Source organism: Coffea arabica, chromosome 8e (genome assembly GCF_036785885.1).
Source record: "Coffea arabica cultivar ET-39 chromosome 8e, Coffea Arabica ET-39 HiFi, whole genome shotgun sequence".
NCBI lineage: Eukaryota > Viridiplantae > Streptophyta > Magnoliopsida > Gentianales > Rubiaceae > Coffea > Coffea arabica.
In genome coordinates, this window is record NC_092324.1 from 48788487 (window position 1) to 48806217 (window position 17731).

Genomic DNA, 17731 nt, shown 5'->3' on the forward strand with positions numbered 1-17731 from the left:
CAAGAAAGAAATTAATTGCTTCAAAATTTCTAGAATAAATAGTAGGATTTTGCATTAACACTAAAATTAGTTCAAGGTTATCAACCAAACATTAGTTGATGTAATGGCTTATTTGGAGCCAAGTTTTCAATTTGGAGGACTTAATTAGGCCTAATTCACTTTTGAAGGGCTGAATTGAATCTTTGGCCTATTCTGTAGGGCCTAATCAAAATTTACCCAACTTAAAATTGCATACAAATAGTCAAATACATTAACTTACACAATTTAAGCACCACAAAATCAAAAAGAAGATGAGCAGGCTGCCCCCACGAAAAAATCGCTCAGCTGAACACTGTTCACAAGGAATCAAGGATGGTAACACATTTTCACTATTTGTCTATTAATTTCAAACTTTTCTAAGTATACTTTTAAATTTGACAAAAAAAAAATTAAGATGACAAAGGCAGTTTTGAAATGAAAATATCTTTATCCAAAAATGAGTTTTTTAATAGTTTATTTTGACATGAATCGTTAATGCTATAAAGAGTCAAAAATAAAGAAAGCAAGTAATTATTTTTTACAGTTTAGGGGTGATAAATAAAATTCTCAAAAACCTCAAATGGAGGTTCCTGAAATTAACCCAAAACCTTTTGTTCATCTTACAAAAACTTGAAACGAAGAACTAAAAGTACACCGGTGGGTTCCATCAGTCGTCCTCGTCAACTGGCGGCGCTGCCCTTGATCCGTATCCAAGAAGAAAGAAGCCCTCAGAGGCCAGAGCCCGTATAAGAAACGCCCCAAGGCGCCGCACTTCTTTCAGAGAGCACAAAAACACGCACAACACCCACTAAAATACGCCTCTAACACGTTTCACAAAATGGCGGCTTCAGCTTCAATCATCCCATCAAACCCAACCGCCACTGCCAAATTTTGCACCACCTCAACCGCTGCCACCACCCCTCTCTCCCCACCCTCCGTCCTCAAATTCCCCTCAATTTCCCCAAACTACCCCTCCACTAAACCCCTCATTTCCCATTCTGCTCTTCCCCATTTCCAACACAAGCCCCTTTCCGCCGTTTCTCCCCCCAACGCCTCCACTACTCCTCCTCCCGCCGCCACCGCTTCCACCTTTCACGGCGTCTGCTACGTTGTCGGGGACAACATAGACACCGACCAAATCATTCCCGCTGAGTATCTTACCCTGGTCCCCTCCAACCCGGAAGAATACAAAAAGCTCGGGTCCTATGCTCTAATCGGACTTCCCTCTTCCTACCAGACCCGTTTTGTTGAACCCGGCCAATTCAAATCGAATTACTCCATCGTCATCGGTGGTGATAATTTCGGATGTGGGTCTTCCCGTGAGCACGCCCCGGTGGCGCTAGGGGCGGCAGGAGTGGCAGCGGTGGTGGCGGAATCTTATGCGAGGATTTTCTTCAGGAATTCTGTGGCGACTGGAGAAATTTATCCATTGGAATCAGAAGGGAGACTGTGTGAGGAATGTAGGACTGGAGATGTGGTGACAATTGAGGTTGCGGATAACAAATTGATCAATCATACCACTGGGAAAGAGTATAAGTTGAAGCCCATTGGGGATGCTGGCCCGGTAATTGAAGCTGGTGGAATATTTGCTTATGCCCGAAAAACTGGGATGATTCCTGCGTAGGAAATTTGATGGTAATTGATTCATTTCTGTTCACGATTTTGTTTTATGCGATACATTTTGAAGGCGGAAAAAAAAGCTTCTTTCTTTGTTTAACCATTAGACTTTCATATGCGTTGGAAGATTAATTGCAGACTGAATTTTATATTGTGGTATTTTTGTTCCCCGATGTTTGTATGTTGTGTTAAATGGGAGTTTTTAGGTGTTTTACTAATACTAATTTTATGTGAGGTGTGGCTGGTGGTTCCTATTTCAAAACGTCTGCTATTTTGAATTATCGAACTTATTTACATACTGGGGGTGTTCATGCGTAGCCTTCTAGTGTGTTTGGAATTGAAGATATCTTTAGATGGCTTGTTATTGAACTGGTAGTGCATATGATTTTGGATGAAGATGCAGAGATGACATCTTTCATACTTACTAACTTGAAAAGGTTACCCAAATACAAGATAAAATTTCTGATGTGGTATAGATGCTGAATAATGGGTTGAAATTTTGCAACTACAGTAAGCAATATTTGTACTTGCTAAATGAATTGTTATTGTTGTAGTCATTCATGCTTGCATTAATCTCTCTAAGTGGAGATTTCAGATTGCGTATCAGTTGTTAACAGGTCGTACAACAATTGGAAGTGTTTATTTGGGATGTCAAATCTGTATGGTTTTCTATTCTGAAGTTGATGCTGAGAAAGTATTCCTCATCCTTGCTAGGGTTTTTTTTTACTCCATCAGCTGGGCAAACTCTAGCCTATGGGGTTTTCTTCTTTTCTCATTACTGCAGTAAATTTTTGTATATGCAACAAAAATGGCATTCTTCCTTCTAAAGCATAGATACCTTTAAAGCTCTTTTTGATCTGGCACAATAAGTGGATGCAAGATTTGTTCACCAGGTTTGGTGCTGACTCTAGGTTCAAGATTATTGTTAGCTTCTCATCATCTGCTTTTCTTTTCTACATTTACTTGGCTTTCCTTTATAGAAACGTGTTGTATTTCATTCAGTTGGGGAGTATTGAAATTATTTATCTGGCATAATTCCATAACGAGATTCTTTTGGTGGTTGTTGTCATGGCTTCCTGTTTTAATAAGAATACAACAGAATACTGAGAAGTAGTTTGAAAATCAGAGATATAACAAATAAAGTGTTGTCCATTATACTCAGACGCCTAAACCTGTACCCCCTGCCTCTCTCGTGCACGTATTAATTGATTTGGTCATTTTAATGATTTCTGCAGGTCCTTAGGTTGCGAAGGTTCACAATTTTGGCGTCCTGGCGAAAGGGTTGTACTACTCAACTTTAAGGTTTTTGGGCAAGGAAGCCCTTGTTTGGCTCTATAGACTGTGTTGTATGCTTGTGTTATTAGTGACTTCTTGGTCTTCATAACATCGCTGAAGATCCACTTAGCCCTGCTGTAACAGTTATAATACTTTTTAAGTATTAAATAAAAATGACAGTTTCTGTAGTAATTCCAGCTAACAGTCGTTTGTATGTTGTTAACAATTATTCACTGTTCTAGCGTATGTGCAAGCTGAATTTCGACATGGCTGATCTTTTTCTAGTTCAATGGTCTTGCTTAAAAAAATAACTAATAGATTTTAAGATTTTATATTTGAATTTCTCGAAATATTGCTTCATATCCTTAAGCACAGATGGAAAAGAAAAGTCACCACTGATTTTTTGTCCCAAGAGTTTGACATTGGTGGCCGTTATCCTTCATGTCTAGGCATCATTGCTTACAAACTGTTTGAGATTGTTTTAACCTGTTTGTGTGAAAAATGTGGAATTATTTGTCATCTTTTCGGCAATTCTGCCAGAATAGGGTGCTTCATTTTAACATTTGCACGGTAATGTTAGTCGCCTTGACTCTCTGCGAGGGCAGTTTGATCATTTTGCAAACAAGCACACAATCAAAGGCGAGGCAAGATTTACGAGTCAACATGCTGCATAAAAGGTTTTGCTCTTCTTTGTTCGAGTGACTCCGTCTTTCGGGTTTGAAGTTGCTGGTTGGGGTGAAGGTGGTGCTGACTACTTTTAACACCACTTACTCAAGCAGATCAATATCGTTGGCTGGTGCTCTTACTTCCTTGATAACTGCTCCTGATGATTGGATATTTAATCCCGGGTAAACTGCCCAAATTGGATTCTTGATGCTCTTTTCAACTATTGACTTGACTGTTTCTGGAGAAGGGGAGAGAATGGACAATGGGATTAGGCATTGGTTGGGCAAATTACCAAAATGAACGTTCCGGGCTTTCTCGCTCTTGGTCTGTTGCACATCCAAAACCTTGAGGAAACAGTCGTAAGTATTCGCTATTCTCGGGTAGTGTGCCAGTTCGGATGCAATACTGATTAAACTTCGCCTTCACACATTTTCATGCACCGGTTAGATCAAAATATGCTCAATTTTCGGTTGTGAGTATCAAGTGTTTTCAGTAAAAGTTGACAAGAAGAAAATTCGAATAACCTTTCTAATTGTGCTAGTTAAGATTTGAAAGCACTAGAAAAACCTACCAATACATGGGAGAAAGCAACTATAGGCTTCCATTGAGGATGCTCTCCTTGAGGCCTTGCAATGCTTCTCGGATTGAATCTTCATCTTGATTCGAATATTTCAAACACATCAAGCGTTGAGCTACGCGGTAAACCATTTGGATGTCATTGTATTGTAGAGAATTTATTTTCATTCTTCTGACTTCCTGTATACGAAAATAAGGACAAATTAAAATACAGTTAAGACAGCAATGCTCGGCAGATCTGTACTGCTAATTTTGCCTCAAAATCATGTGTCTTCAGCTAGTCGAAGAGCATAATTATGCTACAAGGAGTTTAAGGCAAGATGCTAAGCAAAGTGAAGAAATGTGTGTGATATTGTGCATGTTACAAGTAAAGATGCCTATGTAAATACCTACACGTGAAAGAATTACCAAACAAATTTTCTATTATCCTGACATCATCGACAACGACGATGCATAGCCAAACAGACCACTAATTCCTTATTTAAGTTCTACAACCAGTTGCATGTTGAGCAGTAACGCAATATTAGGAGAACATTTAACTGAAATGTGCAATTGCCTCTACGGTTCCAGATCCTTAATTTTAAAGAAAACAAGCCACCTGCAAGCAAACACACACACATAGAGCAATTTATAGTTTTAGCAACCTACTTGTATAAACTAACCGCTGGCAGTGGCACGGAAGAAAAAGCAGAATATGCATATTGTAAGTTGATCCCATCTTCTATCTTTTTTTTTTTTTCCTTTTCTTCAAGATAAGGCTCCATTTTAGAGAATTGCACAACTCCTATGGTTTTACTTCTCTTTAGTTTTTTCCCAGTAATTTCTTGAAACTTTCGGTTTTTATGTTTCTTTGTTTTCTTCCATATATTAAACCATGCATACAAAGCTCATCAAAATCACAGCATGGAGCCAGCTATCTCCAATTATACTGAAGACCTATAATTGACAGTACTATAAACGTAACGAAGAGCACTAACAGCACACCTAAGTTAGGCACACAGTATTCGTAATAGAATAACTGTTGAATCAGAGTTTCTAGTTAATATCTCAGTATTAATTCAGTATCCTGAATATGTTTTAGTTCTTAAAGTTGATATCTGTTAGTTTTTCCCATTGTATTTCTTCATCAGAGAGTTCACAATAGTTTGATGCCAATGTGAAATAAAAGCCAGATAAACGAGGTTATAGCTATCTAATGTGGTCCAGCAGCCACCATGACAAACTAAGGTCACAGGGCAGCATCATGAACAATTATGCTCATCCTGTTTGCATCTACTGAATTCCCAAAAATGATGAGATTATGAACAGACAATCACCTTCTCTGTAATCTTTGCGGTGATGCTTTTGGCAGTTTCAATCACTGAACTAGGTAATCCAGCTACTCCTGCTAATTTCAGCCCATAATGTGGTACATGTCGTGGTCCATCTTTTAGTTGAAACTGGTCAAATAAAATGAGTGAATAACAAAAGAAGCAGCTTTACCCCCTACAAAAAAAAAAATCTTAAAGGAAATTGATACCTTGAAATCCATACGGTTGTTTTTTATGTCAACATGAAAGTGAAGAATTTTTACGTTTGGGTAAATGGTGGCAAGTTCTGATAAGTTCTCCATATGAGTAGCAAATATGGTATACCTGACATACAACCAAAACGGTAAAAGCAAGAAGAAACTCGATAGTGTAAAAGATAGATAGAGTTTCAAGGCTACTTAGTTGTCTCCCACTTAATACACAGGCCTGGATGCTTTTTCATTACAAGTTGACAAGTTACAAACACCATCAGTACAACACATTTGTAAGTGAAAAAAATCCACGAGAAAAAAGAGGAAAAATCTTATCAGATGCAGCTATCAGCACTGAGAAAAATACCAAATAGGCCAAACGACAGATAACTTTAAAGAACCATTGGCCTACCAAACTTTGCTTAAGCAACCTTTATCTTCTAATTCAGACAAGCCAAAAGATTAGTGCAGAGTTCACAAAAGTTAATTATGTTGTCATTTTCTTCTTACTAAAGCATATTTAACTCCAAAATGATCAGCAGAAATATATAGCACCAAATCCTGAACCCTGCTGGCATTCCATCTTATGTAAATGGTAAAATTTAGATTATTCAGAATTAATACTAGAAAAAGAATGCAAAAAGATACAACGCTAAAGTTCAAAGCCTACAAGTGTGAGCTGCATTGTGATTTCTCCAAAATAAATGAGTATATTCCACTTAATTTTCTAATGCAGACGCATGATTGCTTACATAAGGCCTGAGACCAAGAACTGAAAAAGGTTCACCAAAGGAATTCCCATTATCAAGACACTGAGAACATTTTTCTTGCAGCGGCACCACAAATAAGTGACTGGTTTCAGAAGCAACACATTAAATATTTTGCACTTGAATACAAAGAACTTCGTCTTAACTCTCTACTCATCATGGTCAATATTCTTTTGCTAAATGCTTACAGAATTGATGGTTTCAAATACAAATGCCATAATGAATGATTTAAAATGATAAAAAGGAAGCAATGCAGTTCGCTAAGAAAAAAGAGTTGAGTAGGGAATCTACGCTTTCACTGATAACAGGTGCTCACAACAGCTCCATGCAATTGCAAATCCATCACTGGAAGAAGTCGCTCTCCCCAGTTCATCCATAACAATCAGACTCCTGTTTTCATCATAAAGTCAACTTTTACATCTTTACTGAAGCCAATCTGTGTTTCAGTGCTCGTTGTTCACATACCTAGGGGAGACATTCTGCATAATAAAGGCGGTCTCTTTCATCTCCATCATAAACTGCACTAAGAAAGCATGCAATAATCATTAGGGCCTTTCTCCCCTGGTGGTAATCTAAAGTTTGCAACCAATTTTGTCACCCTACGAGCTATGAGTTTTTTTTTTTCTCACTAAAGGAATGAACAGTAAATATGCATCACCCTTTCTTTAAGCAGAGAGCTTGAACGGATAAGAGCTGCATATTCTTTCAAAGATCACAAGGTAGACATAAAACACTAGCGCAATAGTTTTTGCATTTAGAAGTCAACGTTCCCATGTGGTTATTGTTTCAACCCCACATTATAATTTCAATTGGAAACTGCAATTGGGTAAGTATTCAATCAATGGAATATGAAGATTCAATAAATATTTGAGTAAGCTTTGACAACATAAAAATAAATTAATATATCACAGGAACTACTTTACTATCACTTCCGTGGACCATAAGTTGGTGAAATCAGCAGAGTCAAATGCAGAAAATAAAGTGCAGCTAAATAAAAGAAAAGGGCACTAGTTGCACATAACATGAATAACATAATTTCGTACAAGGATTGGCTGTTATTTTCTACTTTAGCAACTAAAATTGGGCTAAGCAGCCATATATCAGGAAAGATGAGTTTAACAGTGTAATTATGTGATTATGACTAAAAGAATAAGAAGATTAAAAAGTACATCACAGGATCAGCTTTTTATGGGATAATGGGATGAGACGAATTTATGTATATGTGCTTACCACAAACATAGGAAATAAAAAACAAGGTTATAAACATTAGGAAATGAAATTCAGTACCGTGCTAGAGTTTGATTCAAGGTTGTCCATGGTTCCCATCCTTGTAAATATGCGATCAACTATCCTCACAGTAGCAAAGCGGGCAGGGATGTAGCAACCAATTTGCGCGAGGATTATTATCAAACAAATTTGTTGACGGTATGTACTCTTTCCGCTCCTAAAGGAAACATAGAAGGATCATTAAGGGAATAATTCAAGGAAAATTGTCAAGTGGCCCCAACAATGGCCTCTTTCCAAGTGCATATGAACTCAGGAAAGAGGGAAAGAAAATGAAAGTGCACTGTTTGAAAAGCTACACAAATCTGCCTTCTCTTTGTTTATGTACCGTGGAGGAAAAGGGAACACTTACTCTATGCTGCAGATATTATGCTTATGAGTTTAAGCAAGAAGTACCAACAGAAGCTTCTTAAAGATGGTAGTTATGCAGGTCTAAAACTCCTCTCTAGGAAATTGGCTGAAAATGAATAAGTACAGAGACAGCCAGTAGGCCTTTTGAATCTTCATTACCATTTTTTTTTTTAATTTTTCCTGGCATTTTGCATTGGAAAACTCAAGTTGTCTCTATACTAAATTCAAAATGAGCAATCACACTAGCTAGTTGCAATTTTTTTCTTATAGTGATTCCAAATACTCTCTCTGCGTTGCTTTTACAAAATGCTTAGCAGTCGGAGAACACGTGTGCATGCTGCAAATAATTACTTCGTTGCAAATTTTCTAGCAGAAGTCAATTAAGCAAAAGTTTTCTAATACAAACTCATGTCCTTGCTGTCATACATTGTTTTGACAGCCAGTTCAACTACCTTTGCCAGGAATTGTCAGATATGAAATTTGAATTGATGCTGAGCCAGTGTCTGGAACCATCTTAGTCAGACCCAGATGACTCAGTTGACCAAAGGTATTTTCCATTTCTTTCCTTCACTTTTGACTTAATTCCACATTTTAGGTGTTTAAAAGCTAGTCTTTTCATCAAATTTGTGGAAGAAACATAAAGAAATGTTGTCTATAGCCTCGGAACCAATATGTTTCTACATTTTCTTCAAAAATATTCAAAACTAGAATTGATTAAACCAATTGATCTGGGTACCAATGTTCCCGCTCGAATTTTAAAACTTTCTGCAAATGATGTAATCTTAGTGGCTTTGGTTGAAGGACAATTTTTCAGCTACTGCAGTAAATAATTTAATTATGCACCAATTGTAATACAAGAGGAAAAATTCAAAATTTATATCATGATATCAACATTATGTTAATGTCTCAACAAATTAAAATAGCAAAAACACTGAGCACTAATTTCAGATTTTAGAGGAATTTCAAAGACAATTCTTTATTCAAGATGAGAGAGAACTTCTTAAGAAGAATTCTTTTTGTGGTTATTTATGCTCAAATATTTCATTGTATTATAACATCAGAACTTCAAAGATCAGTTTCCTAAGGATTCTTAACTAAGAATGTGTGGCCAAAGAGATTTTCTGGAATAAGTTTCTTACATGTTTGGGCCCATAACAATTACCATGTTTGATGCTTCAGAAAGGAAGATATTGTTAGGCTGCACCCAAAAAAAAAGAGAGAGAGATAAGAAGAAGAAGAAGTTAGGCTAGATGAATTTAATTTTGAGCCAAGATTCAGTTAAGACTATCCATGACATACAATGAACTCATTATGGATGCTTTCTAGGATAGGGTGCCTTCCACTATCAATTGCTAGCGGGCCATCATCTACCAAGTGAAAAAAATCAATCATTCTTTCATCACCACAAGAAATAAGTATCAAGACAGCTAATTGAAGTACTTACAACTAAATTGAGGTCTAGTATATTGATCAACAGGCTTAGTCGATATCATGTTAGCAAATGAGTTAACTATCATATCCAAGAGGCATAAGACCTCTGCAAGAAGGGTAAGCACAGATACATCTTGACGTATGGCATCCATCAATTCTGCATGTTTATACCAAAAGAAATTGTATAAGTGCCTCAATCAGATAAAGAAAGCACAAAATTGCAAATAACTGATTGAGACTATATCATTATAGTGGTTCTATCAGAAGTTGAACAGATCTACTAAAGCCAGCGCAATAACTTACAATAGAACTGTTTAATATGTTTAAACAACACAAAGCATGTGCCTGTCGACAATGCTTGTTCCTGGTGATATGCGTTCACTAGATTGATATAAGCAATTGAGCTATAAAACCAAATGAAGAGTTTGACTAGCACATTTGGGAAAACAATATTGAAGAATGAACTCATGAGAAGATTATTTCTCCTCCGAAAACAAAATAATTATGCTTGAAGCTGGTCTGATAAAAACCAAATGAAACAAAAGTTCTGGCAGTAAGTGATGATTTCAAATCATGAACAAATGAAACTGGCCTAATATGTTCAAGTAATGTCCCCTGATTTGCTAGGTTAAATGTGAAAGATTCACCCTCCAAAGAGTTCACTTTTCAACTCAACAGAACCAACTGATGTGCAAAAGAAAATCAAAGGATTTTGAAATTTAGCTATCAATCTACCTTCCAGGCAAAGCTCTGTCCTTGTATAGCATTCTTTAGCTGCAGACTTGTTCCTTACATTCAACTGTTAGTTTCATGCCACAAGAGGAGAATGATCAAAAAGATTTCAAGCATTATCTGAAGAAAAGAGCATAACTGCAAAGCTTATACTTCAATGCCAACAGTTAAACCATCTCCTTGAACATTACAAGGTGGTAAAGCTTAGTGGTTCAGGTTGGGCAGAACTAAATATACTCTACTCATAAGTGTCTCTGCTAAAAAGCAACAATCAACACAGACAGAACATCAGAATGGATAATGCTTCCACTGTCACCCAGCAAAGGATAAGCAGGCTATGGGTGAAAATGAAAAAATAATCTTGTAAGACATGGAAATGGTACAAATAGGCAGAAGCAGTTCTTTGAAATCACAAAGTAATGATTCAGTGGAAGCTAACTTGATAATTCTCAACTCAATTGATTAAATAGTCCAATATGACTGTCAAGATCCAACTCTCCCCTTTAAGTAACCAAGAAAATTTGTAGAATAGACCCAAAATTTGTATTCCTCCATTGTCCAGCTAACCAGAGCTTCAACAACTTTGCAGCTTGACCTTTTCTTTTAATTGAAGAAAAGGTGACCACAACCACACAGGTAGTGTGTTGCTCATCGCCTTAAAAAGGTTAAAGAAAAAAGAAGAAGAAGCTAAAATGGTTGCAGTTTTCAGAACCAATAGATGCAAATCACAGTATAGTTTACATTTTAACAAATGGATACTACAGCATGTGATGATCAGGAAACTCACAGAAGCAAGTTCCAAAGTAGAACAATGGATATTATTTCCATGCTTCACGACCTGCTTTGTGCATTAAGCGTTTACTAAGTTAGCAAAATGACCCGGGAATAGTTTTAATAAGAAGAATATCTCACTAAAACACCTGTATGAATTTGCTTGGAAGTTTTCCGTTGATGTCCTTTTGTGGAATGCTAAAGTAAAACCCTTGTCGATTGTTGAAAGGGATTTTCAGATTTGGTAGCTTATAATCTTCACGATACTTGTTTGCAAGGTTGTGTATAGCTGCTATTTTGACACCAATTAGGACCATCAGAGTCACACATTCTGAGAGGAAAACAAAACAAAATATATAACTCAAACACAAACCTTCACTGGTGTCACAGAAAGATCTCCTTGCAATATCCAGAAGTCCATCAATTCCTGCCTTGACAGCAAAACACTGCTGTGTTCGTGCAACAAAAGGAACACGGGTATGAAGCACATCTTCATCAATCACCTCCCCAATTCTGTACATATTGGTTTTACAAATATAAGTTCGAGAAATATTGTTTGTAGATTGCCAGATTTGAAAATCATGGAAGTACTTTTTAACATGCAATGCGGAAATGATTGACATCAATTTTCATGATGCATTATAGACAGTATGGTAAACCTTGTAGCATTTCCAGACTGGATCACGTATTGCTAGTCAAAACGTGCAACTCTTTTATAATGCTGACATCATCACAGGAGAACGTATAAAAAGTCATACATGCTATGGATTCAGTTTCGTATAACTACATCCACATTTGATTAAGCAAGTGAATAGGCCACCTAGAGTGGCAACAAATCTTAAAAGAGTAAGGATGAAGCTAGAGGGGTGGAACTGGAATGAGGGCACATGTGAAAACAAAATCTTGGGCAATCCAGTCTGAAATGAGAGGGAGAAGCTCTGGTTGTCCATGGTTGACTAAAGGCAAGATGTGGAACAGATTCGATTCGCAATGATTATCATAACTTTTTCCTTTTACCCAGCATCATATACCAGTTTTAGTCGAAAGAAAACCGTATGTGCTTCTGTTTTTTCGAGTAGTTGTATGCATATCTCTTACACAAAACTGCAATATCTAATAAGAATTTCATCTATTCCTCCCATTTTACTTTCAAGCACGTGTGCTTCAGAAAGAAATGTATAATCTTAGAAAGTAGAAGTTGACTTGGAAGTTACCTTTTCCTTATGGAAGCATATTTTTCATTCTCACAAACAGACTTGTAAATATTTGTCAGTAGAAAACACTTGGCATCCTTAAGGACCTGACATGAACAAATTCATGTGGATGTTAGCCAATACAGTATTCCATACCCACCAAAAAGGAAAAAGGATTGACTCACAGTGCACCTTCGAGAGTAGTGGTAATGCATCAAGAGCTGTTTTGAGTAGGATAATACTTGATATCAATATTTGACTCTTTCTTGCATTGTCAATGGCCAGCACTCCATTAGTAACTTTCTTTGGCTTAAAGCAGAAGTGGCAAAGGACCCTATCTGGAGAAAGAGTGGATAGTCATTTTTCCCAGATAGCAGATTTTTCCACTTCCCTTTTTTACTCTAACAGTTACCTGTCTCTTTGGGAAACTTCCGAAGAGCCTGGGACAAGCCAAAGAACAGCTGCTCGTTGCTCATAAGCTCATCCTACAGTAAAAAGCTTAATACTTTTAGTCCATTTAATCAAACAGAACAATTAGAACTTATAATGGAAAATATGACAAAATAGGTATAAATATGACTATATTTGAAGTTCAGTTGAGAGAAATTAAAGTTATTCAATTTTAGGGGATTCACATGATCAAGGATGAAGTAGTTGCTTTAATTGACCATAGAACATCTCAAATTCTGGTGAGTAAAAAAACAGTGATACATCCTGTTTAAAGGGCATTTAATTAATCTTCTACGTGAGTGGACAACAATTACTGATTCTACCATGCTACTGATGTAAGAGCAACATCCTACCAGTTAGGAAATTTTTCAACATTTTATATATGGCATGAGCTCCTTTATGGGTTAACCTTTTTGACACTCTTTGAACTGCCTTTTTACCCTTGCAATAAAGGGAAAAATGGTCTAGCCATACTCAAAATATTATCTTTTTTTCTTATTTTAATAGAATTGTTATTCATTTTAGTAACTACCCCTATTTATAGATAACTACTAAAAAACTACTCATCTATAGATTCTTATTTTCATAGAATTCATTAACAAATTTATTTTCAATGAATGAATTTTTATGAAACTAATTTTACAAATAATACAATAATTATTATTTACACACCCATTGTGTGCGCCTTAATCACTAGTTCATATAACGCATTCATGAAATGGAGATTTCTAAAGATTGCATTCCAGCCTATTTACCTAATCAATTCTACAAGGCTCTTACAATATGCCAGCAATACCATTATCTGTGTCACGTTTCCAGCATCTAGAAGATGACTACTAATTTAATAGCATAGACTTGTAATACATTTGAGAATTTCTTGTTTCAATTTTTTAGATTCATTACTGTTCAAATTGCTCAAAAGACCTTTCTCAATCACTATATTCTTGCTTCTAAGTATATGCCCAACCAGAACACCAAAAATATGGCCTTACATCAAGAAGACAGCTTTATTGCCAAAAAAATGAAAAAAATAATGTGCTTCGGCAAAAACATCTTATTAAAGGATTTATACCTTTCTTTTATTTGAAGTTACAGAACTTGTCCAACTCATGTTTATTGACTATAAAAACAATAGTGGATAGCATCCATTCTTGTTTTTGTTTTAATGGACTTTGTGGATACTGACCAGGCAATCAAGTCGAGCATTGATAGTTTCAATATCTTTCGGAGGCTGCAAAAGATTGGCTCGCAGAAGTCTAGTCCTGCGAAAAAGATATCAAGAAATCCAGTCATGTTAAACCTGAAAGCATGATCCCAAGGTGAATAATATGCTAAAATTAGCAATGGTACATAAAAGCGTCTCTTTTTGTAGCCAACAAACCTAGTAGCATACTTGAATGTTAGAGATTCTGTAATCAATTTAAGTGTAAGTATGCAGCATAGATAGTTTAAAAAACAACAGCAAATTCTTTTACCCCTGTGCAATGACATTTCCACCTAAGCAAACAACAAGCTACTGAGACTAATATGCAATTTTTCTTCCCCATAATACTGGAAAAATAGAGAGAGAGAGAGAGGCAGTACAACCACTTGCTAATGTCAAAGCTAGGGACTTCCTTGATAAGCACTAGTTAAACATGAATACTTTAACGACTTGGAGACCAGGTAATAAACATACCCTCCAACTATTCTTGTTGCCTTTAGCATCTGAAACAAGCTTCTCTTTCTGTTGTTTGTACCACAGAGGGTGGACTGCAGAGGCTCAATGATTTCCAAATTCTGGACGCTGTCATCAGTAAAGAAATAAAACACGTACAGAAATGCAGCACTTTTGAGCTTGACAATCTTAAATTTATGTGGAAACATGCTGATTATCTCTTCTTGAATAACCTCTACACCATATTCAGATAGGGAAAATATGCATATAAACAGCTCTATGTACGAATTGCATGTGTATGGGAATGCATAGATACAAAATTGTCATAAAAAAGAATTGTCCAACTTCCAGTTAAGAAAATGACCTAGTCGTGTCAATATTCATGTGACCAAATGATCCATTAAAGGTAACCTGAGAAATGGAAAATCCACAGTTAGGATAATTTCTACCCATAAAGCAAAAAGACTGAGGACATTACAAGACACTGAAATTGACTGTGATTGTAGAATAGATTTAATATTTTTACATCTAAAACTCAATCTCCTCTTTCTATATGGGACACCAAAGCTTAGCAAAGTGCCTTTGATTTCAACAGAACTTAAGCATGCCAAATTTGCAGGAATCATGAAAGCAGACCCATAACATCACCATTGTAAAACATACTAAACCAAGAAAACATGTTACTTCAGATATGCAATTAGGCTCCACAATAACTTCAAATGACATAATCATATCTGTAAAAGAACCATTTATCTAATCTTTATATATGGTCTCCTGCTTCAATCAACCTTCTCTGACATGGTAAGCAATCATTGCTTCACTAACATATTTGTGAGAACCACTAAGACCACTAATGTGTTCGAATGCATAAATGTAAGATAACCTCTCATGCAGATTTTGGCAGAGAATACCACATATGAACTGGATCATCACTGATTCTGATTCTTCACAACTATCTAAGTTTGGTTAGGAGAAGAAGTCAAAGGTCCAGAATTTCTGTAATTTTATTCATTCTCCAATTTGCTAGAATATTTTCCCAATGGTAGCATCTACTGCTCATATTTCATTGCAGATAATAAACAAAATACATACCGACAATGAGTGGTTTGTGATGATCACTCCCTTTTCTGCTTCAGTCCTGCATAAAATTGAAGCAAACCATTTCTCAGAAACAATTTACCTTACCTACAACAAAAAGAATGCAGACCAGTCTCAAAAGGCATTCATGACTACAGGACATTATCAAAATTCCAAGGGCTTAACTCAGAACAAGATATGTGCCATGGAAATCTGTGGAAACAGAATACATGAAATGCCAAACACCAATATCTTATGTCTCCTCTTGAACTATTGTTAGCTCCTTGCTACTTTACCGCATTTGTAATCTTATTTTACAGTACAATTCAAGATTAGCTCTACAACCATCTCAAGTTCACCACAAGAGTGAAAGTTTACTTTATCACAAATCCTCCCAGGTACAAGACTGTAAGTAAACATACATTAGTTGCAACAAATTTAAAGATCAATAATCAATGAAGTCATGTTCATGGTCATAGATCTGCTAGATTCATTGGTATATTAATAACTAAGAGGACATCAGATGCCAGCAACAACAGCACAATTCATGCTTGTGGAATAGACATTTCAAGCATCACTAGAAGCAGTAAATAAAACTTTAGTACCATTTGACAGTCGCAGCAGCTGCACCGAAGCAAAGATAATATTGTTTGTAGTAGGTATCCAAACCAAGAGCAGATGGTTCTTTGGCAGCTAAATTTTTTACCAGCACAGCCCCCTGCAATATTTCTCCAAAGTGGTTGGAAATATACTTATAATCCAAAATTAACTAGGTAATTGAGAAAAGAGAGTCTAAGAACTACCCTGGTGTCATCAAAGTAACTTCGAGACACTATAACCTGTGCCATCAGAATAAGCAGATACTGTTATGTCCTTGGACATTAAAAATATGGAGTTTCTGTCAAGCAAACAAACACACTTCTATAAACATAGAGACAGGGGTCATACCTTTCTTGTTGATGTGCAAAATTTATCAACCAATTCTGAGATACCAACCATACCATCAGCTGCCAGCTTATTTGGAGGAACAATAATGACCATAGGATCGTAGAACTGCAGTATGGTCTTTGTATTCTGGTAGGAGCTACTTGTCTCAATGTACTGAGAGAGATGCAGAGAAGCAGACCTCAAGTCAATAGCAGCCACTCCAACCTAGATATAAGATTACTACAGCCAATTAGGCATGATAATTTTCAGCATTAGTCACTAAATGAATTCAGCTGGCGAGATCATAATTATTAGCAGTGTATTCTCTGTCTTCATCTGGATAAGATTAACAGAATGAATTTTTTTTAAAGTTGATACTACTATGATCATAGTGAAACTCTCTTTTGTTGTCAAACCTGTAAATATAAACTGAAACAAACATCTTTGGAAACAAAACAATGGGGAAGGTATACAAAATCAGGTCGTGGTTGAAAATTATATCTCCGTATAAAATGTCAAAGCATAAATCAAATGTAGGATGATTTATACTGAGATCGAAGGTTGCAATACCCTCCAATTTTTTTTCCATTTTTGTGTTTAGAATTGTTCCCAGCAATTAGAAAACGTGTCTCTAATAGAAGATGAATAATTCAGCTTAATTTATTGAGAAACAGATTTTATCGCAGCTTTAACCATCACCGTATTAGAGATGTACTATCAAGTTTACAGGTAATCCACACAATTGAACACTAATAAATTTGTATCCACGTGTTACGTATATCTACCAAATCCGACACCAAACGATTCAGATTCATCCGTGTAAGTTTTACAGACACGAGAGCGTATTGCAAAAGGAAAAGCTATGCGATTTTTAGCAGCATATATACATCGTACAACGAGAAATATTTCCTCAGGAGGAAAAATTCACCAAACTAATACCATCGCTAACACATTCAGATGAATTCAGGAGCCCAAAATACGAAAAAAGGAAATTTTGAGATGTGATCAGTGGAATTCAAGTAGATACTTGGTATAAATTTTTCGAAAATTTCACATTCATGTTTCCTTTGGTATTCAAACATGCATTTTACAGGTTTCAGTTAAACCGGAAAATCGCAAAGTGAAAAATGTATCGATAAAACCTCCTTGGCTCTGTTCTCGATGAGGCCGACGACGAAGCTTGACTTCTCTCCGGCATCTTCTAGGTCTTCCATTTGAACGCGGTAGGGTACACTGTAACAATTTGAAAAGGGGATTGAGAGAGAGAAGGGAAGGGAAGGGGCGGGACGGAGGTATTTTAAATGATGTATTTTGAAACCCCCGCCAATTTATATGCGCGAAAGTTCTGCATCCAACATTTGGAAACACTGACTGGAAATGGATGGAGGAAACGGCATCGTACTCCTCCTTGATTGATGCTTATAAATACTGTTTATAT

At 36.4% G+C, this 17731-nt stretch overlaps 2 protein-coding genes across 3 annotated transcripts; one reads left to right on the forward strand and one right to left on the reverse strand.

Moving 5' to 3' along the window:
- Positions 1–645: 645 nt before the first annotated feature.
- On the forward strand, positions 646–3112 carry LOC140012605 (3-isopropylmalate dehydratase small subunit 1-like). The gene is made up of 2 exons (XM_072060869.1): positions 646–1653; positions 2871–3112. Exon 1 carries the CDS (start codon positions 857–859, stop codon positions 1640–1642), a length of 786 nt encoding a protein of 261 aa, XP_071916970.1. The 5' UTR covers positions 646–856; the 3' UTR covers positions 1643–1653; positions 2871–3112.
- Positions 3113–4019: 907 nt separating this feature from the next.
- LOC113703219 (DNA mismatch repair protein MSH4) lies at positions 4020–17602 on the reverse strand. Of its 2 annotated transcripts, none has more exons than XM_027224515.2 (24): positions 17436–17602; positions 16315–16518; positions 16170–16205; positions 15972–16084; positions 15382–15427; positions 14654–14700; positions 14311–14418; positions 13819–13894; positions 12595–12667; positions 12375–12520; positions 12204–12289; positions 11363–11502; positions 11139–11281; positions 11006–11056; positions 10222–10285; positions 9500–9643; positions 9355–9422; positions 9195–9253; positions 7708–7864; positions 6886–6938; positions 6712–6810; positions 5672–5786; positions 5469–5591; positions 4020–4332 (listed from the first exon to the last, which is right to left on the reverse strand). In XM_027224515.2, exons 1-24 carry the CDS (start codon positions 17505–17507, stop codon positions 4168–4170), a joined length of 2388 nt encoding a protein of 795 aa, XP_027080316.2. In that variant the 5' UTR covers positions 17508–17602; the 3' UTR covers positions 4020–4167. The 2 variants fall into 2 exon arrangements, with proteins under 2 accessions (XP_027080316.2, XP_027080318.2); XM_027224517.2 differs by having other exon boundaries at positions 11139–11278; positions 17436–17601.
- Between the last annotated feature and the right edge of the window lie 129 nt (positions 17603–17731).

Excerpts from the sequence above, each read along its gene's own strand:
- LOC140012605 (XM_072060869.1), top strand. The coding sequence starts at position 857 with ATGGCGGCTTCAGCTTCAATCATCCCATCAAACCCAACCGCCACTGCC.
- LOC113703219 (XM_027224515.2), bottom strand. The coding sequence starts at position 17,507 with ATGGAAGACCTAGAAGATGCCGGAGAGAAGTCAAGCTTCGTCGTCGGC. Across the intron at positions 12,668-13,818 it reads ATGCTCGACTTGATTGCCTG|GATGAGCTTATGAGCAACGA; the intron begins GTCAGTATCCAC and ends TTTTTACTGTAG. Across the intron at positions 9,423-9,499 it reads TACTAGACCTCAATTTAGTT|ATGATGGCCCGCTAGCAATT; the intron begins GTAAGTACTTCA and ends TTCACTTGGTAG.